This window comes from Anarhichas minor, unplaced genomic scaffold, assembly GCF_050575085.1.
Source record: "Anarhichas minor isolate MPS153535 unplaced genomic scaffold, ASM5057508v1 ptg000021l, whole genome shotgun sequence".
In the NCBI taxonomy this organism is placed as follows: Eukaryota; Metazoa; Chordata; class Actinopteri; order Perciformes; family Anarhichadidae; genus Anarhichas; species Anarhichas minor.
This window is the reverse complement of record NW_027466467.1, coordinates 7,353,542-7,381,124: the sequence shown is the minus strand read 5'-3', so window position 1 is coordinate 7,381,124 and position 27,583 is coordinate 7,353,542. Positions and strand designations below refer to the sequence as shown.

Genomic DNA, 27,583 nt, shown 5'->3' with positions numbered 1-27,583 from the left:
AATTCTAAATTTTGCAAGAAGTGCTCTATAATGACTTCACAATTTTTAACTGGAAACTAAACATAAAGTCTAAATTCAAAAGCAACACATATAGACGCTCATTGCCAAAAGCAGGATGTAGTGATTTCAGATTAAAGCTGTAAATCATCCTTCATGTTTCCATTTCAATATATTAAAATGAATATAAGGACCAATAACAAAATCATCTTCAAAGGTTTTGATGGCAATTAGCCATCATTTGTTTAATCTGCCATAAGCATCCAACCTGCATGTGTCATTTCCCAGACAGGGAGATGTTATTGTTCCTCCTCTAAGTACCCTGTGGCTCTGTTGTTTTTCCTGCTGATAATGTCCCCTGCAGCATTCTGCATGTCACTGACTATTGTACATGACTTGACTTCCTCTTCTATACCAAAGCAGGACCTACATTTTTATCCTTGTGTAAGTTGATATTATGTAAAAGAATGTAGAAATATTTTAAGTATCTTTTACTTTTTATTAAATTAACTTTTACTCTCTTTGCACAGATTTTCAACATCAACAGCAAGTCCCTCAACCAAAGGTTCGCAGTCATCTGACCATCAAAGTGCAGTCCAAACTGATGTCCAGGCAGTGTCCCCCTGTCCGTCATCCGAAACCTCCTGTCGCCCCCAGACCCCTGTATGAGCCTCATGCACAAGGGGAGTCCTGCCCCCTACAGAGCCTGAGTAACGGAGACCTGGCTCACTCTGATGGGGAGACGGAGGATCTTCATGAAATGGCTGCAGAGAACCAGGACAAAGAGGAGAAAAGCGAGGATGGGGTTAATGACACCGGCACCGGGCACAATGACAAAGAGGACATAGCAGAAGGAGAAATTGAGGAGGAAACAGAAAAAGATGTAGATATATTAGATAATGATGGCAACCGCATTGGTTCTGAGCATACAGTCGAAGCTGATGATGGTTCTAATGTTGATACTACTGAGGATGAAAACACTGACAATGACTTCATCAAGCCTGCAGTTGGAAATCACACTGATGATGAGAAAACATCAACGCCTTCACTTAATCCTGCTGAGATGGAGGATGAAACGGGAGAGGAGGCGGAAGAGAAGGAACCAAGTTTTAGTGAAAAAACTGACATAGTTTGTGATTCTTCAGGACACGAACATGTGGAGAAACAGAATCTTGACCAACCACAGTCCCTCAGTCAGGGTGATGAGGACAATGATACTGGACGTAATGAAGTAGACAGTGAGCAAAGTGAGGACTCTGTGCACTGTTTACACACAGATGAGACTGAGCTAGAAGCTGGAGGATTTTCATTTGGATTCAGTGTGCTTCCAACTGTAACTGAGGAGTATCCCTACGATGTGATTGGCCCCACAGATGATGCTAGTGATACATGTGAGTCATGTGACCCAGCTGAAACAGGGGAAACAGGGGTATGGCAACCAGAACGGGCCACCAAGGACCTCTCTGGCTGTTTCCGATTCACATCCAGCACTGAGGATGTTTTTGGGCCTTATTCGTTCATCGAAGCTGTTCCACCAGATATGACCGGCACCGCTGACCCAGAGTGGAGTCAGGATGATACTGATGACAAACCCTCAAATGAACCGCAAACGGAAGGTGCTTCTAACCAGGAACCTTACTATGTGACATCAGATGACGTGGACAAGCTAGAGGATAAGCAAGCCCTCTCGGAACAGGGTGAGATTGAGGAGGGCACAGAGGAGTCGAATCAGCACGAAGGCAAAGCAAAGGACAGCGAGTCAACAGATGAGTATGCAGATATTGACGATTCACTCTGCCTTCAAGCAGAAGACAAGCAGCTGGAGTGTGTCTCATCGGAGGATTACGTCGAGATAGGCGATGATGACGAAGAGGAAGAAACGGAAAAGAAGCATATTAAAGGAAAAAGTGCAAAAAAGAGAACGGCTAAACGTGACGAGGCTTTCCTCAGCCAGCGACAGAGCTGCCAGCCTCGCCTCAGGTTGTGCAACATCACAGTGCCAGCAGACCTAGATGGAGGCCGCACCCCGGAGCTCACCAACAGGGTAGTGTTTGCCCACACCACTGAAGCCTTTGAAGAAGACATTGAGGAACTGGACTGCCATATTGTGCCTTACGATGAGGACACAGACTCAGACGGCGAGGACCATATATACGAGGAGGCGGGGTTTGACTCAGAAGGGGAGAACTTTTTGACAATTGATCGGAAGACAATTGTCACACGATCACGCTCTTATTCTGGGAAAGTTCCAGGTTATGTCCCAGAAACTGTACCAGAGGAGACTGGGACGGAGTACCAGACTCATGACTACTGCACAGTGGCCTTAGATAAAAACAACGAACCACTTAGCGATTCACAGCAGCCTCGGGTCAAGTGTTCGATCCCGTCTATGAAGTCTCAACGTTTGTTGTTTTATTCCCGATCTGCAGAGGGTCCAGAATTGACCTTGACCACTCCCACAGAGATCAACCACTCTCTGAAGGATGGCATCCGGATGAAGAGGAAAGATGATACGCTTTCTCTACCATGTGTCATAACCTCTTCTGGAAGCTTCTCCCAGCGTAGCCATCAATCATCCAGTGGTGTTTCCACGCCAACCTCTCTAGTGGACATCCCACCACCCTTTGAGCTGGCATACATCACTAAAAGACCAGTCACCAAGAGTTCCCCATCCCTCCTGATCCAGCATGATCCCAACGACATACCTAAGAAGAAGTCCTCCTTCAAGCGCTTCCTGGCGCTCAAGTTCAAGAGGAAGACAGATTCGAAGGGTTTCAGCGATGGAAGTGTCCGCTCTTCTCGTTCTTCCTCCGAGTCCAGCCACCACGGCCCCGGGAGAGTCATAGAGCTTGATCGTAGAAGCACCGGCAGCTCTCCTCAGCTTCAGAACCACATTGTGAACCCCCAGCAACGTCCTTTAGAACTGCCATCCCCCTTTGTCCTATACAAAGACCACCAGAGGAGGAAAGGTGACCCCAAAGCTTATGGCGGAAGCGTCTCCAGAGTGGAGTCCTTCGAGGAGCGTTCTCGGCGCTCCCCCATGCCGCTGCCTTTAACCAAACCCCGCTCCATCTCCTTCCCCAGTGCGGACACCTCAGACTATGAAAACATTCCTGCCTTGAGCTCAGACTATGAGAACATCCAGATCCCTGTCAGACCCACCAGATCCCACACTGTCACTGAGTTTTTTGAGGACCCAAATCGCACTACAGTCGCCTGCAATGAGAATGATGGCTATGTGGATATGAACAGTTTCCCTGGGATTGAAGGCATAACCCAGACATCAAAAGACGACACTGAAAGGTAAAGTAAAAGCTCTGTAAAGTTAAAATGGCTTTGTATCTTCTTAAGTTAACCTGAAAGGGTGGATTCACTCAAGTTGCAAAAAACACATATTACATTATCTCATGTTTTAACTTTAGTGGTATAGCCATACAGATACTTGCCGAGATGTTTCTCTGAAATGTCTGCAACTCACTGGACCTAAAAGAACCTCTCAATGAAAACTGCTGTTGAACTTTTTTCACCTTAATTGTATTGGGGCTGAAGCAGAAATTTCAGAGATCTCTTAAAGTCTGGGCAAATAAAACCAAAATTACCTGCATGGCTGGATACCACAGACCTGGGTATACTGACCCTTTAATGTATTACATATTATGTATTAATCAGCACTATCCATAACTAAGATTAGAGATAGTCGATTGAAACCATTTTCCAACAAAGGTGCCAAATGTTAACTAGTTTCGACTCCTCAAATGTAAATATTTGCTTGAACACATTTGGGTTTTGGACTGTTGGACAAAACAAGCAATTTGAAGAAATCAGATTGGACCCTGGGTAACTGGAATGTTAAGTTTTCACTACATTATGACATTTTATAGACCACACAATTAATCAATCTGCATAAGTCAATAAAGCAAACAGTCCTCAGATGCAGCCTTAGATTAGATGTCTTCAACATAATAAGCCTGAAATGTGTTTTTGTTTATGATCGAATGACTTTACAGCTAATCTTCTTATACATGCCAGGATTAAACTATAGAAACGAAGCAGCATCTCCTGCACGTTGTAGTCTATAAAAGAGGCAAGCATGTTTATCTCTGGAACCCCTCTTAAAATAGCTGAGTTGTTAGGCCTGGACCTATCTCCTCAGAAGGGCAATCTTGACCCCTGAACAGCTGACGAATATTCCCACACTGTATCTCAGATGAGCGGAGGGCACCTGGCTGAGTAGAATCGGATCTCCCTCTTGTAGAATAGTGTTCAGTGAGAGATGAGCAGCTTGCTGTGTCAGGCATCACTGGCTTTGGGAAGATGGACAATGCTGGTGGGAGAGCTTACTCCTGTTTTTCATTTGGTGGATTAAGAGGTCGCATCTGGTGCCGCTGCTTCCCATGCAAGTCTGAGGTGATAAAACAGGTCATAGCGATTGGGTAGCTCACAGAGCGCAGGTTACTCCTCACACTAGATAAAGTCATTATGGGCTGCAATTAAAAGTGAAGAAATGTGGGGGAGTTCCTTTCACACAAGGAGGTGGAGAAGGATGAGAAAAATGTGAGAGAGCAAAGGGAGGGAATGTGTTAATATGAAGGTGCAGAAGAGAAAGAATAGAGGGAGAAAGGTGATAAAGTCATATAGAGGAGGGGGAGGGGGAAGTAAGAACGGGAGAAAGGGAGCAAGATCAGCTCTGGTGTAATTGCTCTCCTGTACCTGACACTTGTTGTTAAGTTTAGGAGGGCTTTTATTAAAGTAGCTCTCTCCCGAGTGCTTCTCTTTCATTGGACCCTTAAGGGGCCGCAGGATTTACTGCAGTGTGTGATAGAGTGAGGAATCACCGCGGTCAGACTGTACAAAATTACCCCGGCCTGCGCCTCAGCTTTAGCCACTACGGGCTACAGTCTTTCCCCAGTCTTAATAAAATAGTTGTGTTTGATGACCTGTGTGTAGTCAAAGAGACAAGCCATTACCACGAGATTCTTGAAAGGCTTAAGTTAATCTTGGGGCAAAATGCTTCTGCATTTGTTTTTATTTCTTGTGCTACACTTTGTTTATATTCTTTGTGCAGGCAGCTTATTTCACCATTCTATTTTGCTTACATACCGTCTTTCGTAACTATTATATCATGTAGAAAAGGTTTCAGCTTGCAGTTAAAATCATTTATACAACTTTTCACACCCATAAAGCTTGTCTCCTCCAGTCATCCTGTGCAGCAGTAGACACTATACCATGATTTCCTTACTGTTTATTTATAGTGTACTTTACACTTTACGTATATCTCAACATTTAAAACCCTTCCATTTCCCAGACAATGGTCCCTCAGTGAGGGCTCTTGTTCTCCCGGTAATGTAATCGATGTGCATCATTGTGTGGTGGAAGTCTCACACCACTCACAATGATGCAAAGAACCTATCTGTCCTGTCGCCTTGCCTTCACCGCATTCCCCCCGGAGACGCTTCTGTTGCCAGGGCCACTCTTTGGTGTGTCTATACTGGGCTTTTTATGTTTATTTGAGAGTGAGTGTATGCATGTGTGTATACACTCAATGCAAGTCATGTGTAGTGAGCGTAGGTGTTTGTCCCTGCCTCTGTGTGTACGTCTTACAATAAACTCTGTACAAAGCTTGACATCGCTGCTGCCCCAGAGCACAGCACACAAAAGGGCCGTGCCTACAGTAGCAGACATGCATTTTAAGAACTCACAAAGTTGCTGTTCCTAAGGCTTGGCTTGTTTCCACCTTGTGTGATTAATGTATAGAAACATTCAGACATTACTTCTGCACAAACATGCAGAGTATGCAAGGAGACATATTCATTAGCAAGCAGTGTACAATGGAAAAAGAACCGACACACTAATGATTCATCTCAAACCCAACCAAGGTGTGTGTGTGTGTGTGTGTGTGTGTGTGTGTGTGTGTGAGTGTGTGTGTGTGTGTGTGTGTGTGTGTGCGCATATATGTGCATGCACACTAAGTTACAACTTAGTGCTGCTTCATCAAAGATGAGGCTCCTGCTGATAATGCAGTCTCAGCTGAATTGCCCTCGCTAAGTAGTCTTGTAGCAGCAAAAGAGGCGTTTTAGCAAAGAAATCCCAGGATTTGTGATTGTGCTCAACTAAGAGTCCATTAAGTGCTCTATGTCAACTTTAAGCAGTTCCAGGTAGACTTACAACAGGAATGCAGATGTGTTGCCCCTAGTAAACACAGCTATGGTGTTATGTTCAGCACGATACTGCTAATGCATGCAAACATGCACATCTCTTGCTTACCGTTTGGTCTAATTTTCACTCCAAACAGTTCAACACAAACCTCTTCAGAGTGATGACAGAGCCCTGCCATGGCCTCTAAAACAGCTCCTCCACCCACTGTGTTATGTTAGCGTTAGTAGTGATGAGGGAGCCATCTTAAGTACATTGTTGTACTGGGTGGTGGCTGTGTGCTGTGTGGCGAGGTGATGGACGGGGCGTGTCGTTGGCTCGCCAGGTCTGGTGCCATGCGCTCTGAGGTCATTGCCAGGTCATCCCCGGGGAGGAAGTGTCCAGCCTAGGAGCTTCCCACCAGTCTGTTTACAGGAAATGCAGGTCGAGGGTGGGGCACTGGCGGGAGGCAGGGAGGTGGAGACAGGAGAGGACAAATAGGGCGAAGGGAGGAGAAGGGGGTCACCGTGGAGGACTAGGGGTTCCCACAGACTCTCCCTGGAACAACAAGAGGAGGTGTGGTTCCGCCAGGAATGCCAGGTCTGCTGTTATTGTTGCTCCCGTTTGTCAGGAATGCCTTCAGCCTCCCACTTCATACACCCTCAAAGTACTCTTGATACAGTGGCATAGTGGGTTAAACAAGTGAGTAGAGGTTATAACACTGTTGCTTATGAGGCCCTGAATCCCATGATGTGGGGTTATTATTAGCCAAAGACGTCAAAGGTGAGACAGCAGCAGTCAGCGTCTTCACAAATCACTTCATCAAACAATGTCACAAAAGCAGCAGCACAACAGCCACAGGCTACATGTAATCATCATCATTGAAAGGAGCAAACAATTTAAAACTACCCACAATCTCTTCATCACCTCTTCTATAGTTAGCAGGCTAATGAACCTATTCAGCTGCTCCCATTTCTTATAATAGTGCCATTACAAGTTGAAAAAGACCCGTCTGATTGCACCTAATACATATTTCAATACTGACTGTTGAGCTCAATTGAATTACATATTACAGGCATCATCAAATTCACAGGAGAATAGTGGAATATTGGTCTTTTTCACAGAGAATCATTGTGAGCTGGGAATCTGACACAGTAGATTTAACTCTGCCATGTTATAAAAGACATTGCAATCTGCTGGAATAATAGCATCACCTTAATGGTCTTGTTAAAGGGCTTCACATATTACCATATTACATATTCACCGATTTGAATATGGACACGTTATCAACTGAAGCTGACTGGAGCTAAACTAACGCTATATTTGGGATTGTTATGGCAGGAAATTACCTATATTGGTTTAGAAGAAATTCAACTTTAAACGTTATTGTTTTCTGTCAAAGAAAAGTGACATGTAATTCAAAGAAGCAACTATTTAATTGTTTTTCAGTTTTCTGTTGGGCTTTTCTGGGGAACATTATTATAGATTGAACAGAACCCTCCATTACAGCACGGAAGGCGTGTTTTCAGAGACTGTGCTGTCAGTGCTCTCGGGTGAAACGGTGAAGGTGAGAATCTGCGGTGCATTCTTCTTGAACACATGAAGGAATTCCCCTCACTCGCAGAATAAATCAGACCTTAAGAATGAGTTGAACGAAGACCCATCCCTTCTGCTCTCTTTCCCTCCCAACATCACCCAGGAGCCCACACCAGGTTGATCTGTCTGCTCTGAGGTCAAACATGAGTAATGGCCTGTAGATGCTTTCTTCAGCCCACCCAATGTGTGTGTGTGTGTGTGTGTGTGTGAACCTCATAAACTGCGACTGAATGGAGATGAAGTCCGTTGGGTAACTCTGTTAACCTTTGGTCCTCTAATAGCCGTCTACTCTCTGCACACACACACAGGGAGCTGTTTAAGACATCAGGACAAACATTCATTATTATCTGTAAAACGCCCGAAAAAATTGAAACAATCACAATTCCCGTAAACCCTACGTGACGTGAGAGCGTTTGGCATTTTTGCTCAAAAGGATTTAAAACCCATAATCGATTAGAAAAATATCTCAGATTATTTTTTTGTTAAACGACTGATAGTAGAATCCGTAACTCGTTTGACAATTATTGACAAAATAGCACGATTAACTTTAAAATCTTTTTCTTTTTTCTGAACTTGTTCTTTACAACAAATCAAACGACAAGCTGTCCTATAGCTGCTTTGAGCATATCTGTTGTCCAGTTATCATTGTGGCAATGTGAGTTTGGTCAAACATACTGGATGGGTCTTAATGGGCCAGAGGCCATTAATAATTACCACAGGTAGCATTTAAAGGGATTACATGTGAAATCACCTACAGCGTGCCCCCCTCAGGTACAGCAGCACACAAAAGGATTACCAGTGTGCCAACACAACGGCGCCATCTGTGAAAAGAACTAATGATGAAAGAGATTACAGTGGGCCACTGGAGGACGCCATATGAGGAGTGGAAATGTTCAGAGACACACACAGGAAAAGTGTATATTTATAGTATAGGGGACATATTGCTCAGTGTTTTGAGACTATGCTGCTGCAAGGATTTACCGTAAATTTGGAATTAGTGTCATCAACGTCTCCTCCACCCCAACTGAAAATATTCAGTGTCTTTCTCTACGGTTACAGCAATGCTGTTTAACACGTGCTGTAGTGTAAATGGTGTCATAGTCATAGTCATATTAATATTTACTGGTCCTGTTTGCTGTGTTCATACTACCTTTTCTTCCCTTGGCAGTGCCTACACAGAGCCTTTCCCACTGAACCCCGTCTCTGCTGGGCTGTCAGCGGACGAGGACCACGGGCGTACGTCAGAGGAGGAAGAGGGGGTGGCTGAGCAGAGTTATGACACACAGGTGAGATATGGCACTCAGAGACAAATGAAAGCAGGGTAGAAGGTGGTTGAATCAATCCTTTGAGCTCCCAACTGGCACAACAATTCAACATGATCAAATGATGAAGTCCAATTAATAGGCCCTAGATTGGACAGTTGTTATTGAATAAAAATGACATCATAGCATGTGAGCAACAGAACCCTGCATAATTACTGTGCACATTTCTATGGGAAGATGATTATGAGAGCTATAGCTCACATTCACAAGCCTACATTGCTTTGCTGGAGCGTTATGTGGGACATGAAGGTCCAGAAAGATCATGCTGGAATGTACCGCCTCAAGTTCCCCAGACTTCCGTACAGTAAAAAGCAACCATTTTACAGTAGCTCAGAGATGGACTCCACCCGTCCTGCTACCATAAAAATATCAGGCCACAGCTCCCACCATGCGACACGCATTTCCTTCTTTTCTTCTTCTTCAAATAATAAAAAACACAATAAATTGAGGAAAAAAACAGAGAGGAAAAGAGGACCAGATAGACTTGAGCTGGCCTCAGGAACAGTTTCATTTAATGGAACTGTGTTTTGTTTCTATTTCGAGGAAATGAGGATCAGCGTGCTTTTGATGCAGCATTTGTGAAATGGCCCACATTGGAAAAAATAACACTGACAAAGCACAGGAGCCTTTCCGGTAAACCTCTAAATGGCTTCAATGTTATGTTTTGGCTCGGATGTTTTCAGACCCTGTGATTAGCCTCTCAATCAATGGGCAGCATTGCGGTCGCCACACACACAGCCGCTCATACATAATGTATCTGCATTTAAAAGTCCCGTATTTGAGAAAGCCCTCATGTCTATGCAGTACTTTAATGGAATAATCTGTCTTATTTTGACAGAAGAAATTCTAAAAAAATAGTGAATTTGCTTTTTTCACCAGTCTTCTTGGCTGCTGCGTCGCTGTTCCCATTAATGTCCTATAAAAGTGTCCACAGAGAGCCTTTAAACATTTGCTGTGTTCATTCATCCTCCCGCTGTTCTCTCTCGCTGTCCCCCAGATTGATGGCCGATCGCGAGCGTTCTACGTCGCCAAAGAGCTCGTCGACTCAGAGAGACTGTGAGTATCCCCCCGCTCGTGGATTTCCCCATTGGCACACTTCCCCTGTATGTCTTTCATCACACACAAACATCTGATGTATTGTCTTTTCATAACCTTGTATCTACTCTCCTATTCCTTCCAACTGTATCTCCCCTGCTCCTTAGCTAATTCATCGTGTGTGTATCTGACAGCCAATTACACGAGTGTCTCGTGTAACCTATTAAACACACCAGCCTTGGCCTGCTACACACTTAACCATTCTTCTGATGGCGTTTTCTCTATCATGCATAATTTAGATCATTTTAATGAGCCTTGCAGAAAGATTAACGTATTTGTGTATAAAGTTGTGAATTACTTTTCACGGCGTAATTAAATCTTGTGTTTCACTCTTTGTGTTTTCAGACACGTCAGCGCCCTCAAGTACCTTCAACAGGTACGAAAAGCTTCGCTGACACCACAGAAGTGTGTCACATTGGCTTTAAATGTCTCCTGCCTATTAAACCTTCTTGAAACCCTACTGATAACATCATATATCCTGTGTGTCTGCTCCCTAGTCTCTGTCTCCGTCTTCTCCTCCCCCCATTATAAGGCTCTGCTCAGGTTTATCAGTGTTGTTGCAGCAAGATCTACTTCCTGGTCTTGACAAAGTTGACGTGTTGCACTCTGGAGTGGTCAGTAGTACGATGACGCAGCGGGCGTACACCAGGCGCTGTTGCTGATGCTGTCCTTGTATTCTTACTCAACTGATATGTGTACTCTGATACTCAGCTGGCGAACGGCCACAAAAAGGCTGCCGAGGTCTTTTATTGTGGTTGTATTGGATGCACGGTATCAGCCCCTATTAGAGTCCTCCAAGAAACCCTAAAATCTCGGTTTCTCAAAGTCAATTGGTTTTATGAATGTGTTTTTTTGGTTACATGACTGAAAAAAGGTCTGTGGTTAACACAAGCTCAGGAGATAGTTTTGCTGTACGATATAAAATACAGCAGTAAATACACCTCTTGTGAATTTTGAAGCGTTAGCTTTTTACTTCTGCCGAGTGCACTTCAAAAATCATGAAAGTTGTGCTCATTTGTGAAGAGTAACAGATGAACCAAACTTGTAAGTATCATAAACTCAACAAAACTGTGTTTGCCATAGAGTTTATTTTCTTCATCAATCCCCCCAAAAATGTGACTTTTTGTCGACGGAACGAGTGGGACGCTAACTTCCGGGGTTGGCCTACAAAAACACGTCCTCCATGCAGCACTCTATTACCTGGTTGGTCATAGAATGGAGAATTTGTCTCTGACTAGAGTAGCGTAGTTAATGCTAGACAGAGGATTTAAAGGTGAGCTGTGGTAAGCCTCTCCAGGTTGTCAATGCACCACTATCAAAGGTTGTCATCTATTTCCATCGTTTCTCACTCACTGCCCAAATGACGATCAAACATTTAAAGCATTTATTTAATTCAAATCAGAAAGGAAAGTCGTACAGGAGAGGTCAGATAGGCAGCAGCTTTTGAAGGGTGACGTGGAAGAGTTGCTATTAAGGTGATGGTTGCCAGTACACATCTGACAGGTAAAGTCATTGAACCCAGAGAGACCCATCAGTCAGCCTGAACCTTATAACCTTGAACAAGGTCCTAACCTGAATGTCTTATGTGTGCCCCTCACCATGATTTATGAAAGCCTGATGTGGATTCAAAAGCAGCTGTCTAGTGTAATGTGTAATGGTGATGCCATTAAACAGCAAGTAATGCAAATATTATACAATGGACGGCTATAATAATCATAAATCTGCAATCTCATCATGATGCTCAATTATACTAATTAGCTGCTGCATGCCAAAGCACAGACGGAAACAAGTCAATATGGGCATCAGTGCCACAGAAGTGACATTTTGATAGTGTAGCCTGAACCAATGAATTACATTGTTAATAGTAAATTATCTGTTTTCACAAATTCTCACTTTCAAAAGATCCTGAGTAACCTTGGCTTGCGCTCCTCTTCAGTGTTACCATACCACCTAATTGAATCTCTTGGCCACCTTTCAAAGGTGACATTGCTTGCTTGTGTTATCAAGCTGTTGCATAATGCATTGGTGCAGTGCTATTATTCAAACTTCAAACCGTGATGTGTCAACGTATTAGTTACTGTTTGATGCAGACTGATGTCATAATTAGCATGAAACTGAGCAATTCAGCTGGGAAACAACATGCACAAACACTGGGGGGGGGGGGGGGGGGGACACAGGAGCAGTGTTAAGTGAGAGGCACACAGGGGCTATTGTTCCATTGTTTGATAAGGAATAACAAGAATACAAAGAATTTCCAGACCCTGTCTCCACATAGGAAGGGAGGCCATGCTCCTCTTTTTAAGGACTTTCCCTGTAACAGCTTCAACATATGTACGGCTTAGACTTATTATTTGTTGTCGTTTGTAGCCCGTGACCTCTGAACTGATTCTCTGTGCTGAGTTATGACCAAGCATGACTGGATGCTCAACCAACTGCTTAGCGTTGCTTCTTGACCCGCCTTACGTGAGAGAAATAGGGATAAGGTGGAGAGTGGACCGGCGAAATTGAGAGCAAAGCTTCTCTCATTCATGGATCTGAGTGTGTGTGTGTGTGTGCATGTGTGTGTGTGTGTGCGTGTGCGTGCGTGTGTGTGTAACCTGGGAGACAGAGCCAACCAGAGCCGTTACTGTTCTTCTCCCCGGCAGATGTGATGAATGTTAACTCATACGCCATTGATTGTGTATGATGAACGGCATGTTCTGAAGCACCCAGTGTCACCACATTATCTTTCAACCGACTGGGACAGCTCTATTTGTTTTATGTCTGTGCTTTACACAAAACTGGAATAGATGAGCTCCAGACACTTATCCCTTAAAGACATACAGAAGCTATATATATATATATATTTTAAAGCATGTTGACACACGATTCACCTACCTTTATATGTGTGTATACATATATAAAAGTAGGTGAATCGTGTGTATACATGCTTTATCTCTGTTTTCTCTGTGGAGCCAAGCTGTCTGGCAAACTAATCTCATATATATACGCTAAAGTCATGTATATATATATATATATATATATGACATTAGTTTGCCAGACAGCTTGGCCCCATAGGGAAAACAGAGATTATTTTAAAAGCATGTTGACACATGATTCACTTACTTTTATCCATTTCTTTTCTTAATTTGCTGAGTAGATAAATAACCTCTCCCCTGGTTTTTTCTCTCCCATGTGCCATAACTCCTCATATTAGTCCTCTTAGTCTCTGACACTGCAGCTATTAATGCCTATTGCTTATGTTTTATGTGTGCTGAATGGACTTCAGTGGACCTGAATTCATTGTATATGAATCAATGTATCAGCTCGTGTCTTCAGAGAAATGAAAAGTGGGGGACTACGTACAAAACAGCATTATGTCATTGAGTACCAAGGTCTTTATGCAACAACACCTTGGTGTGTAACTCTTGTGCAAGCAGTGCCGCCTTTCCTGAATGCCTGGACAGAGCCCAAAGTGGCGAGGAGGCACTGAGGTGATTTGAAGGGAGGGTGGCAGGAAGGATGTTTAGGAGGATCTGACCTTCCTTCCTTCCATTTTTCTCCCCTTTTCATTCCTCATTCCTCTATGCCTTTCATGTCTCCTGCTCTCCCTCACTCCCTCCTTTCATCCTAACAACAATTTCCTCCATTCCTCTCTTTTTCTACCCCACATTTTAGTCTTATTATAAAGCTCTCCTCACAAATTCTTGTTTCCCTCCCTTGTGCAGGACTTTAGGTCCGCAGTGACAGAGGCGGCAGTGGGTGAGGAAGAGGAGCCTGTGCTGGAGGAGCAGAGGTTAGGAGAGATATTGGGCGTGCTCCCCCAGGTCTACACCCTCCACAGCAGCATCCTTACTGAGCTAGAGGAACGCATTAGTCAGTGGTAAGAAACAGCATGGGCATTACCGTTGGTTTGGCTGGGGTCTGTTGTTGTGCACTACAGTTGATGCTGAGTTTTCATAGTGGTGTAGCCGCAATACCCTTGAAACTCAGACAGACTTATGCAGTATGTTAAAGAGACTTCAGTTATAGCCATCATTCATTCTCCACTGAGGTCACGATAATCACTCTACACTATCTTAACCCTGCTTTTAAAAACACAGTAGGATGATATAATAATTTCAGAGGTCTTTCTTCAACTAGGAGGCTTTGTATGGCGGCAAACTCCACCGCACTGAAGAGCTTTGGAGCAAGTCATTAATTAGCTCTTAAAGCATCGGTGCTGTTTTCTAAGGGATAGTTTTTCATTTTGGGAAATAACCATTTATTGCTTTCTTGGGGGAAGTAAACATTCTGTACTCTTATGTATTTGCACTAAATTTGAGACTAGTTTAACTTAGCATAAATACTGGAAGCAGGGGGAAACACCTATCTTGTCTCTAGCCTAAATCCTACCAGCACCTCTAATGCTCACTTCACGTTTGTGCTAAGCTAAGCTAAGGTAAGCTAAGTTGATTTTATACAATAAATGGACAGATATGAGAGGTATCAATCTGACTCTAGGCAAGAAATCAAATAAGCATATTTTCCGAAATTTCAAAGTAATTCCTTTGAACCAAAACATTAATGGTATAGTGTTTGGAAACTCTCAGCAATAATTTATTTCTAGACTCAACATTTTGAGATATTCACAATCATAGGGAAAGAGGCCATAAGAGGCCATAATATAATGCAGCCACAATTAATTTAGTAAACTCTCTAACTCACACAATTTACAACTGAAAACTAAATGTTTGTTCAAGGTTGTCGAGCATTATTATGGAAAATGTGGGAAATCAGTAATTTGGGGAGAATTAGGCTGGTTGAGGAGAAGAAAACAAGCTACAGGTTCTTGGGACGCAGAGCACATCGTAGACTTTGTATTTTACATGAAATGACAAAAGACAATGTTCTTCTTTCTGTGAAGGGAGGAGAGCCAAAGGGTAGTTGATGTGATCCTGTCACGTCGGGAGGACTTTGGGGTGTTTGACACCTTTATCTCAGAGTATGATCGCAGCATGTCCTTACTGGAGGAGAGCTGCAGGGAAAACTTGGCCTTCGCCAACATCGTCAAGAAATTTGAGGTAAAACACTGAATTTTTGTGTCCGTCCTTGTGTTGTTATGTGTTATTATTTAGCATACTGAACGTGGATTCGGACCACTGCTTAACACCAAAAGATCCCCCCTTCAATAGGGTAAAAAGTATTTTGACAGTCACATATTCAAATCTCGGTTTTAGTTAATGTTTGTGGAGGGAAAGTTAAGCCTTGTGCTTGTTTCCAGGGAGCAGAAATTTAACCTGGTATTTCCCTGGCACTCACTCAGCAATTCGCAACTTAGATGTTGTCACCCAGCTTCCACGGGGATATAATGGCCTTTCCAAAAAAAAAACTCAATCCCGCTCCTCTCCACGGGATTGACCTTTCCACTGTCATGCTCGCATATTTCATACCCACTCGACACCAAATACTCATCTTTTGTCCAGCATGGATCTCTTCATCCTTTTTACTCCCTGGAGAGTAGGCAAGTGGGATTTCAGTGTTGGGATCAAAATTCACAAAAAAAGCTCATTCTAAAGCCGTCCACAGATTGTGTGCCTGGTCGACCTAAGCAACAATTTATCCTTATGTCGAACAGGAATGGGTATGGTCCAAGCTGGTAACAATGCAATTGACTATTTTATTTAAAAGACAGGATATTAAGAGAGACAATAGATAAGACCGCAGAGATACAGCAATAGATTTTTCATTTCCATGCGGCTGTGTCTTGCTCTGTAGAATTGATTCCCAATTTACAGAGATTAAAACCGCTATGTAGCAGCACACAGGTCACCCTGAGTAAGAAAGCCTGGAAAGGCTAAGAAAGAAACTAAATGAAAGCCTTTACCAGGCTTCTGTTTTTTAGTTGAACTTCGGGTTTCATAAAGCTACCTGCTCAACGTTGCACCTTTCTCCCCAAATGGACCAATTACCAGTTCCACGCTTCACTGTGAGTGGCTTCCACAATGGTTCCAGGCGTTTCTAGTTTGATAAGAAAAGCGAGCGGACAAGGCACCAACCGTCTCAGCTCATGAATATTCAGAGGCAGCTGCCCCTTCCCAGCAAAACTTTGGCTCTGCCTGACTTTGGTGGAGCTAATGTAAATAGAAGGGAGTGGAGGTGAGGGATGGAGACTGTAAACCGTCACGCTGACCTTTAGTATCTTACACACACCTGAACTAAGTCAGCTAATAATGTTGCCCTTGATAACCTCGATCAAAGTCAATAATGTGCCTCTTGATTTTAGCCTCGTGAAGTTGATATTATATCCCTTTTCTCACACCATAAACCACTAATTGCTATCTGGAGTAGCCATGAAAGGCTTGGTTTGCAAAGAACGATAAATGCATGAAAGGATATCATCTTGTTTAAGGACATAACTAGATTTCTTCCTCTGCAGTAAGGTTGCTCTGTTTTGTTCCTACTCCTCATATGTGTCCATGTAAAGACTGTGATTCCTCTCACACCTCTAAAATAAACACCCAGAGGCATATTCAATCCTTTTTCTCAGTCCGCTGGCAGATTCACCGCACTGCAGATTGTGTTTATGCTTCCCATATTGCACATAAGTGTATAATTTGAGGCCTGTACTCCCCACCCTCCCACACCAGGACATTATGTGTGTGTGTGTGTATGTGTGTGATGGATGCTGCGTTAAATTGGAGCACTGCCTTGGGAATTGCAAGGTGTGTGTGACCCCCACTGTAATGAGCGAGAAGGTGGGCCGAGGGAGAGCAAGGAGGATCGTACAGGTCATGGGATACCCTATATTTACTACTGAGAGGGATGTTAATTCTTCATCAATTGCCCCCATTTCATTCTCTTCCTTTGTCCACGACTTAAACCCTTAGCTCCCTCAACACGTCTCTTTCCTCTCCACCCTCCTGCTCCTCCCCAAGCCAGAAGTACAAGTGGTAGTAATTTCATTGTGGATGTGGCGATGACAGTGATGAAGTAGCCACAGACCCTGATCAAATCAGAGCTAGACCCTTACAGGCCTTAAAGCCACCTCTCCACAGCCAGTTGCTTGTTTACCGCACCATCTAGAAACATTTGCCAACCAACAGAGTGCGATGTGTGTGTTTGTGTGTGTGTGTGTCCCTTTGTGTGAGAGGGTTTGCTCCTCGTTATACTGGTGTCTGATCGTTTTGCAGGGGCATGTGCATACACGAATTGTGTGGATCTTGCAAAACTATTTTTATCTTCAAAAAAATGACGTGCTTAGGAAATCTCTTTCCAAAGCACATCATCTTGGATTTATATTCATGCCATGGTCGGTGTTTGTGCAAAGCCTGTGTGTGTTTTCTCTTGTGCAAGAAGCCCATGAGGAGGAGGCTGTGCAGCAGGTGGACGGAGAGCGATAGAGAGAGAGAGAGCAATGGAGTGAATTCGTTGTAAAGGCAGCTGGGCAATGAGGCAGACAGAAGCTAATTAGAGAAGCAGCCTCCTTTACAACCCCCCAATTAGATCAGTTGTGTATGTGTGTGTGTGTGTGTGTGTGTGTGTGTGCGTGCGTGTGTGTGTGTCGGCGTGTCGGCAGAAAATCAGCTGGCTGTGACAGAGTGTGAAAGATGTGTTTGTTTGTCTGTGCCTGTGTGTGTGTGTGTGTGTGTGTGTGTGTGTGTGTGTGTGTTTATCTCCCAGCACGAGACATCACACGCTCCCTCTTCTCTCCTCCTCCCTTTGGCTCGCTCACCCAAACAAACCACGTGCTAATTACCATCTCTGGAAAGCCACTTCCTCTGAACAAGTGTCAATTGGATGACAATTTACAAGCGACACTTGAGGAGAGCGGAAGTGCTGAAGCCAAGTGGGTTTAATAATGGAGAGCTGGTTATTATTGTACTCGATGCATCATGCAGTGAGCAGGAGAGAGGAGGAAGGGGGGAAGGAAATGTGAGAGAAACTCAAATCAGAGGTTGTTGCTGAGGGCCGAAGTCAAAGGAGAAAAGGATGATGAGAAATAAACAAAATGAAGCTAGTATTCACGGGGGGGCTGCTCATTAAAAGAAGCATCGGCTCTTGGTTTTACTTTTTGTCTCCTGCACTCCAGATTGTGTTAATGACGACAAAGAGCGGTGTTTAACTCGCCTCCCATCCCTCCCTTTTACAGGCCAAATCAGTGTTATCTCATCGCCAGCCCAAGGTCTGTGTGTGTGTGTGTGTGTGTGTGTGTGTGTCTGCTTGTGTGTGGGGGGTGCGCATCATCAATAATATATTGTATGTGTTTGTGAATGTGCCTGAAATGAGTACAATGTGTGTCTGCGTGGGCTCTTGTGTGTGTGCAGTGTGTGCAGCTTAAATAAGATGAAGATGCTGTTTCCCGCAGGGTGCTATCTGTGCCTCTCTAATGAAGGATAGGACTTCATTGGATTAGAAAAGACTGTGTGTGTGTGTGTGTGTGTGTGTGTGTGTGTGTGTGTGTGTCCCCTGTTGCTCCTCCACCGCTCAGGGCATAAATACCTGTCAGAGACAATTAGATCCTGATTGATTTTCTAAAGCTCTCTTTGATTGTGTGAATTTCTGTCCCCTTTCACCTGCAAATGACTACTCTGAGAAGAAGAATGGGAGTTGTTCAGGGTATTTTTTGTGTGCTGGAGAGATGCGTGAAGGTCATCCAGTCCGATAGTGTCCCAATGGTCACTTGTGACCTCGACCTGAAGCAGCGTATTGTAGAGGTTACCTTCACAGAGCTGTGGTTTTCTGGGTGCACTTCAGGGACGCCCTGAGGTCCTTCGATTGGAAATCACAATGAACAAGATTTTTTAATTTCAGCAGAATGATCAGATGCCAGTTGTGTATTCAGATAAAAAAATCAATAACTGAACACTTATGAAAACCTACAATGTGTCACATTCAAGCATAGAATCTGGGTCTTTATAGTATCTGGCAGACATTTTTGTCACCCATGTAAAGTGGTGATATCTGTATAATTTACCTCACTTTCTTTGTGTGTGTGTGTGTGTGTGTGTAGAAGAGGAGCCCAGAGGAAGCTGAAGTCCCACTGAAACACCAGCTGCTGCAGGTTATTGTGAGAGTGCTTCAATATCGAATGCTACTCACAGGTAACACACAAACACACGCACGCACATAATAATCTTTAAAGCAAGCCCGTGTCATTTTTTGCTCAATAATGGACATTGAGGCCAGCAGTAGCAATTATGGGATAATAATAACTGTTAAAACTCAATACAACAGCAGCACATGTAGATAAGAGTGAGCTGTATTATTAATTCAGAATTCTGTTTGGTAAGTCTTTAACTGGAACAAGAACGAGAGACACTGCACTGGCTCTTTTTAGGATTGGGTTTTAAAGTTGTTTGACTTGTTTACATGGCTTTTAATGGTTTGGGACCAGCCTATATTACTGATTATTTGAAGTTTTATAATCCTTCATGGCCTCTTAGATCCTCTGCTGCCAGTTATTTAAATATCATACAAATAAGAAAATCAGCGGCTCTTTTTTAAAGCTATGCGCCAAAACAATGGTATTCTCTACCCAAAGCATTAAGAGATGCAAGTTGTATGAACATAGACATGTACTTTTACAGACAGTTAAAGAAATTTCACCATTTTTCTTTTCTTTCTCACTTTGCATTTAAATGATATTTTCATGTCTTGAATATTTTTCCGCGTCTTCTCTAGATTACCTGAACAACCTCTCTCCTGATTCGAAAGAATACGAGGACACGCAAGGTAAACCCGCAGAATATAACTAGATATTAATAACCAGAACCATTATGGTGATGTTTTCTCAGCAGTCAAAGACATACTGACACACATGCATACTCACTGCAGCTGCTCTACATGCATCAGGCCCTATTTGTTGAGTCACAGTCACTGAGTGTGTCTTAATTGAATTGGGCTGCGCATAAATCTCTCTCTTTCTTCCTCTGTTTGTGTTGCAGCTGCCTTGGTGATCGTGTCCGAGGTGGCGGACCAGGCCAATGACAATCTGAAGCAGGGGGTGAGTTCACTCTGGATACGCTCCATGTGTTTAGACCATTCCGACTGTTTAGCTCCCGTTGAGTTTGATATATTCCCAGCCCAGCGTGCCGTTATAGAGACACCTCCTTATATTCGGCCCGACAATGAAAGAGCAATTTTCGGATGGAGATCAAGCGTGAAGAAGTTAGACAGCTGAGGTTCTTCTGTGTACGAATATCTCTTCTAAATGACATGTTGGGAGTGAAGGAGAGGTCTATTCCTCTTTGGCGGCCGGCCTCCGCAGCTTGTTGATTAACGCAAGGGGTGAGGAAAGATAATGCCATCACAAAGTCCCAGGTGTATCGTTACAAAGGGAGCAGTGTGAGGGTGGACATGACTTACGCGCCCCCCCGCCCCCTCAAACATGAGCTGTTCATGGAGATAATTTACAACCCCCCCCTGCCACTGTTTTTCTCGCCTCTCACTGTCAAGATCCCCTGTGCCTCCCGTTGGCTTGCCTCTTCTGTTTATCACACTCGCTTTTTTTTCGACTTATATGCACATGAGGCGGCACACACACAAACACACACACACACACAGGCTGACAGACAGTGGAAACACAGGCTCCCTCTATCTCTGTCCCCCCCCCTATTCAGTTTTCAGTATCACATCCCTTTCCGCCTCCCTCCCTTTCATTCACGAACAAACAGGGACAGTTTCATTCTTTGTCTCCTCTTCCGTCCATCACTGGATAATCTCCCTCCATCTCTGTGCTCTCTCTGCTCCCGCAGGAGAACTTGCTGCGTCTGGTCCACATAGAGTACAGCGTGAAGGGCAAGAGGGACGTCCTGAAGCCCGGAAGGGTGAGCACCATGTGGCCAGTGTTACTGTCTCATTCGCAAAACACGGCAGAACATTGTTCTATTCTGAAGAACAGTATTTTGGAGGCCTTCACGGCGTCTAAAACATAGTGGATGTAAGCTGCAATTTGACAGACAAACATGCTTTGCTTATGCTTTTTCTTTGTGCATTTTATTTCTTTTGGCAGATGTTTGTCAAAGAAGGCACACTCATGAAGGTCTCGAAGAAAAGCAGGCAGCCGCGACACCTGTTTCTGGTAATATTCATAACCACTCTCATATCTCACAGCAAACAGTCGAATAGCTTAGCTTAGCATGAAGACTGTAAGCAGAGGGAACCAGCAAGCCTGGCTCTGTCCAAAGAGTAAAGAAAATCTGCCAACCAGCACCTCTAATGTTCAATAATCACAGTTTATTTCATTTATGTAAGGATTACAAATTGTGTTTTTCAGGGGGTTTTGAGCCTGGCTTTTTCTTGGCCAGGTGCAGTGACTTCCTGGAGTCTGTAGTTTTCTGGCAACCTCATGTTTTTGTACAATTTATTTATATGTGTATTTACCTTTGGATAGAGCCAGGCTCAATGTTTTACCTGTTTCCAGTCTTTAAGCTAACCACCGTCTTGTTAAAATCATTCACTGTCTGACAGTATATTCTGTAGCTTGTTCCGTGTTTTCGTTGAGGCTAAGGACAAGACTTATAAATTTGACCTCAAGACTCCATGTTTGCATCATTTTACACCCACTTCCCAGAAATGTAACCTCACATATTTTGTATATTTGGAAACATTGGGATGTCCGCGGAGATTAAGATAAAGTTCTGTGGGATTGAACAATATTCGGATGCACACCATGAGTTTGTAATGACAAAGGGGTAAACAGTTGTTACATCTGGCAGTAGAAAACACCTGCCATATTGTTGAAGCAAACACACAGCGAGGCCTATGAAGAAATGGTGGAATGTTGGGTGGAGGTCAGTCTGCGGGGTAGGTGAATTTGGGAGGGGGGTGCACGAGGCCAGCCAAGGCTGTGAGACCACCACTTGGCACCACACCCATCCAGAGAGAGCCTCCCTCTCCGCTCCTCTCCTCCCCTCTCAGGACTTGTTTTCCAGGGCCCCACTTCCTTACAGGATGTTTGGTGTGGGTCACTGGATGCTGGCTTCCTGTGTATTGGGAGGGGACTGACAGCAAAGTGAAGGCCAGACACCCTGTAGAATGCAGGGAGGCGGAGGTGGCGGAGGAGGGGGCGGTGGTGCTACACAAACACATAACGTGAAATAGAGAAGCCCAATCTATTGTTCCATGTGCAATCCGTGCTGTCTTATGTTATGAATTATCCTGGAGCTGCATATCTCCAGGAGCAGCTTTTATGATTTTGGCTTTTTCTAGCTGATCCAAATAGAATATAACGTGAAGATATGGATTTATGTATCTCTTTTTTTATCTTCAATTTGCTCTTTTCCATCATTCTCCCGGTCCATCTAAACAGAATTGCAGTTGAGCGATAACCAACAAAGGTTTGTGGTTGATACATTTAGGCTATCAGGGTTATAAAGCCATTTGCTTCCTTGAAGTTGACGGCTTCAGTGGGTCAGGTGTTATTTATGGGCTTTTAAGGGAGGAGAATCCAGACAACATTGAAGATGAAAGCCATCACTCACCTAAGCGACGGAGAGAAGCTGCAGCCATGTCACAAGCCTGGGCTCGGAGAAGAAAGTGAAGCGGGGTGAATGAGTGAGGGAAGGGATTAGGAGGAGGATGGAGGTAAAGAAAGCTGCCAGAGGGAAGAGAGTACGAGTGAATGAGGTGAAGGGTTCGTGGACAAGATGAAATGCCACGGTTAAATTAAATGTCTTAGGTGCCAAGGGGTCAAGTAGGTGCATGTTGTGTCTCATCTGGGAAAGTCGTTTGTGAACTATGTTAACTTGGCACTTGGTTGGGTTTCTGTGGAAGGAATCTTTGAGTAAATTGCCGGCGCAGGGTGGAGCAGACGAACTGCGGTGGCCGCAGCCCAGAGGTCGCAGGCAGGGCCCGGGCTCACGCACTGTTTTGTCTCCAGCCAGTCGAGCCAGCGAACCCGTAACTGCGGCTGTTTGTGTTGTTGTTGTTGTGGTGGTGGTGGTGAAGGTGGCCGGTTCCACCCATTCCTGGTTCACAGAGTATAGCCTGAGGAGGCTGGGAGGGCGAGGGGAGGCCTGGAGTCCGGAGCAGGGTGGAGAATTCCTGGATGCTGCTTTTACGGCCCCAGCGGATGTTTAGAGCACACATTAGGTGTGACCAATGATGTCATCTCTTTTGTCTGGGAAGAAGTTAAATGCCTCCCACAACACAATGGACTTCTCAGCGAGTTCAGGCGATCACAATACTTTTGGTCTGACAAGCAAATAAACACCTGTTTTTTGTTGTGTGCATACATGGGAATGTTGCACTGAGGGGCTGCACAGACATGTGTGAATGCTGTGAAAGGAAACATGATCAAAGTAGTTGGGCCCAGAAAGTTGCTTTCAAGAAAGAAAGAATAAACAAAGAGGTGCGCGTATATATATATTTCTCTCGAGGTAACACCACCACCTTGTGGAAATGAGGGGTTATTACATTCTGAATAGCTGAATATTTGTAACTACGATTTTACATTGTCAGTTATCTGCTATGTTGTTCTTTGAACCTCTTTGAAACCTAACATAATATACCTTTTCTTTCCTCTTTCTATGTTCTTTATCAGATGAACGATATAATGCTGTACACCTACCCTCAGCAGGATGGGAAATACAGGCTCAAGAACACACTCTCTCTGTCTGGGATGAAGGTACATTCATTTATTCTTTCTCTGACAATCTCCAACGTCATCAATGTCTTTTCGTCTGACCTGTGATGTGTTTTTGCTCCTCACACAGGTGAGCAAACCGGTTCTAGACAACGTGCTGAACTGTCTTAAGATTGAGGTGTCTGACATCACTATAACACTCTCAGCAAGGTGAGCATCTGACGGCAAAAACCTTGAAATTAACGTGTGTGAATTTGTTTAGGACTTGCCCAAGACTCCTTTTGTCCAATCCAAAGGCTTCCGGGTCAGGTGTGATTGTTTGTCTGCTTCCCTCTTCAGCTCAGTTGGAGAGAGGGAGGACTGGTTCCACACGCTGAGTCGAGCCATAGCAGACCATGCTGCAGGACTCTGTACGTTTGGTGGACCCTGCAGTGAGGTAAGAACAGTAAAGAAATGCTGTTTGATGAAGTTAAAGACATTTTTTCATTTGGGTTGATTCATAAAAGTTTACTTTTGAAATGATTTCTGCAAAAATGCAGTTATATTGCTTTCACGAAGAGTAATACAGTTTTTGCAATTGACACAAACACTGGTACTTATCTATATAATATTCAAAACTAAAAGCCTGTACGTGTGTGTGTTGTTTACTCAACACTGCCATCAAAATACCACACTCAATTATCAATCGCTTGCACCCAGAATGCACCTGTGAAAACATCTGCAATCAATTAGATCACGTAGATAAGAGCTTGAACACGATAATGGGATTCAGGTTTGCTCTTTCGTGTGCACCATAATGGAGGCCAATGTATTGTTAACAGTACAACACAGTGACTATGTTCATGTCATCTTCAGTTGAAGTAATTGTGTCTGATACAGTTGTCTTTGTTTCCCCATCGCATTTGTGTTCATAGTCTATATTTACAGAATGCGACAAATGAAAATGCCAAAGACTCAGTTGGCATGTGGACATGAGTTTATATAGTTTTGAATGAAGTGTTTGCTTCCCCGAGAGATGTCAACTATGTAATTATTTTGTGCATATCTTTTTGGTTTCAACAAAGAGGGCCCTAGTTTCAGAAATTGTGTTTTACATATATTGTCTGCTTGTCATCATGTGTCCACAGGCCCGTGAGAAGTTGTGGATGGCCCTGGGTGAGGCTGCTCCTGTACTGGTGCCAGTTTCTCACGTGATGATGTGCATGAACTGTACCTCTGACTTCAGCCTCACGCTGAGACGACATCACTGCAACGCCTGCGGCAAGGTCAGATACACAGAACTGCAAAAGCCACTGTGACTTGTTTGTGTTTCACTGTACTGGAGTTTTAGGAGATCACTGATCAGGACGAGAGGTAGAAAGGAAAGGAAGACAGAAATTGTTTATCCAGTAAACCCATGATCCTAGGTTCCTTTAAGTAGACTTTTGATTATTCAGTGAGAGTATTTATTGCTGTTGGTTGCAAATCTTTGAATTCTGTCTCTGGGAGCAGGTGGTGTGCCGTGCTTGTTCCAGGAACAGATACCCACTGAAGTACCTCAAAGACAGGGTGGCCAAAGTGTGTGACCACTGCTATCCCGAGCTCAGGAAAAGAGGTGAATCTCAGTTTTTTTATTTATGCGGTTGTGTCTCAATGGTGGGGCAGTACAGCAGAAAGAAAAACATATTGGTGTGACTCTTCCTCTTTGATATGGTATTAACTGTGTGTGTGTGTGTAGGTTGCAGCGTGTCGGGGGCGTGCGGTAACTCCAGCCCACGGACTCACCGGGCCAGCCGTCCCCTCTCTGCTGTCTTCCAGAGCCTGCAGCCCCCGAGTTTGTGGAAGAGCAGGAAAAGCACCTCCCCTCTCAACCAGGTGGCCTACACATGTCATCTGTACCACTTTTTCATTTCAAACATGCATTTGATGAGCCTCAAAATATGACAGTTTACTAGCCTTATTTGATTACAAGTTACAGTTCACTAAATCCAGTTCAAATTGTAATTGTACATATGGATGTGATATAAGTTTAGGTGATGACTGACAAGTTTGATGTGACTTCAGTGTTTTGTTGGAATGAAAAACATGTTCACTTTCAACATAATCGCCTTCTGCGGTACTATGTCTGATGGTTGTAATTCAAATATTTAAGTAAATAATGTTCCCTGACCGGGAATCGAACCCGGGCCGCGGCGGTGAGAGCGCCGAATCCTAACCACTAGACTACCAGGGAGATGAACTACTGAGTGTAGTGCACAAAACCTGCCAGCAGGGTTCACTGTCTACCTCTAGAGGGCCCTTCATTCCTATCTTTAGGGGTTATACTAAATAACAGGATTGTAATGTAATCCCGCACCTGCATTAAAAACGACATGTGGTATCCTTGTTGTCCATTCTGGTTGACACTGTCAGAGAAAAAGTGGAGATGGATTTTGTAGTTTGTGGTTTTGTTTAGCTGGGTTACATTATACAAAAGGTTCCGGTTGTATTATGCAGTCCCTCTAGCTGTATATTATGCATTCATTTAGGCTTTAATGTGTCATGCATTTCATCAGATGTCGCTTATCGTGGAGGGATCCACCATGAGCGGCAGCCTGCAGCGCCGGAAGAAGAGCAAGAGGAAGTGGAAGCGTCTGTGGTTCCTCCTCAAAGACAAGGTGCTCTACACCTTCACAGCCCATGAGGTGAGGGGGCACAGAGTCTCCCGCACCAGCCCCAAAACACTCGCGCACTCTCAGGCCTTTCCTCTCAGCCTTTATCTAACCATTTTCCTCTTTACATCTGGCCAATTGCAGTACAAAACTATTTAACACTCCCATGTCCACTGTTCAACCTTCCCTCCAGGGCAGAACACTTCATGTGACTAATGAAGGGATTCTCTGTGCTCTCTCTTGTTTCTTTTGACATCTGAATGTTGCACTGCTTTTGTTCTTCTTGAAGCATGACATTCTTGTTATTTGCATATTGCTGCTGACAGCGAGATTGGCGGGTTTTTTTTACTTGTTTGCCTGTGCTTGATGTCTTCACTCTGGTTCCTTCAGGATAAAGTGGCTTCAGAGAGTCTACCGCTGCAGTGCTTCACTGTCAAGCTAACAGAGAGGCCAGAGGGAGAGGAAAGCAATGTGTTCCACCTCTACCACAAGAAAACCCTGTATTATACCTTCAGGGCCGAGGATCCGCAAACCGCGCGCAGGTTAGCAGCATGTTTATGACTGAAATCTGAAGCTGTCAAAACTAAGTTCCCTGACCGGGAATCGAACCCGGGCCGCGGCGGTGAGAGCGCCGAATCCTAACCACTAGACCACCAGGGACCTGGTTCGATCCCCGGTATGGGTAGCGCGCAATTACTAAGGGTTGACCTCAGTATGTCATGTGGAACATTACTGTCTTAAATTATAGTGAGAGTGCCTCAACATGGGTTGATTTTATCTATACCTTAATCGGACATCTCTTTTTTTTTAGATCCTAAAACACTGCTATGATCTAATTCCATGGTGACATATCTGCTTTTGTGTTCCTCAGTATGTTTTAACTTGTTTGTTCTACCTGTATATGTGTTCTTTGATGGCAAGATGTTTTGTAAAATGTGTCAACCTGACATCATTTCAGTCTGTATCTGTGAACGATGACATCAGGCTCAGGAATTGCACAGAATTAGTTGCCGTTTGTGGCCTTCCTGTGCTGCCGGTAACCAATCAAGTTGACAAACCACAAAACGTACAATTATAAAATCAAGAAAAAGACATAAAACACAAATAGTTTTCAGATCCTTTATAAAGATGTGTAGCGGTTTGTTGGTAATACAATGCAAGCCTGAATGTCCCATTAAGTGTTCAGTGAAGCGTTGTGTTAAAAGGTGTCATGTTTCTTGTGTTTCAGATGGGTCAATGCCATGGAGGAGGCTACTGTTTTATAG

At 44.0% G+C, this 27,583-nt stretch overlaps 1 protein-coding gene and 2 non-coding genes across 3 annotated transcripts; 1 reads left to right on the top strand and 2 right to left on the bottom strand.

Annotated features, from left to right (window-relative positions):
• The first annotated feature begins 601 nt into the window (after positions 1-601).
• fgd5a (FYVE, RhoGEF and PH domain containing 5a) lies at positions 602-27,583 on the top strand. The gene is made up of 20 exons (XM_076096082.1): positions 602-3,300; positions 8,894-9,011; positions 10,045-10,103; positions 10,488-10,518; positions 13,850-14,004; positions 15,028-15,184; positions 19,114-19,204; positions 19,785-19,835; positions 20,048-20,106; positions 20,858-20,929; positions 21,115-21,183; positions 23,647-23,730; positions 23,819-23,898; positions 24,028-24,124; positions 24,816-24,953; positions 25,180-25,282; positions 25,406-25,542; positions 26,223-26,351; positions 26,709-26,860; positions 27,547-27,583. The coding sequence occupies exons 1-20, from the start codon at positions 602-604 to the stop codon at positions 27,581-27,583; spliced, it is 4,518 nt and encodes a 1,505-aa protein (XP_075952197.1).
• Positions 25,829-25,900, bottom strand: trnae-cuc (transfer RNA glutamic acid (anticodon CUC)). Its single transcript has one exon. It is a non-coding gene; the product is annotated as a tRNA-Glu (tRNA).
• Positions 26,907-26,978, bottom strand: trnae-cuc (transfer RNA glutamic acid (anticodon CUC)). Its single transcript has one exon. It is a non-coding gene; the product is annotated as a tRNA-Glu (tRNA).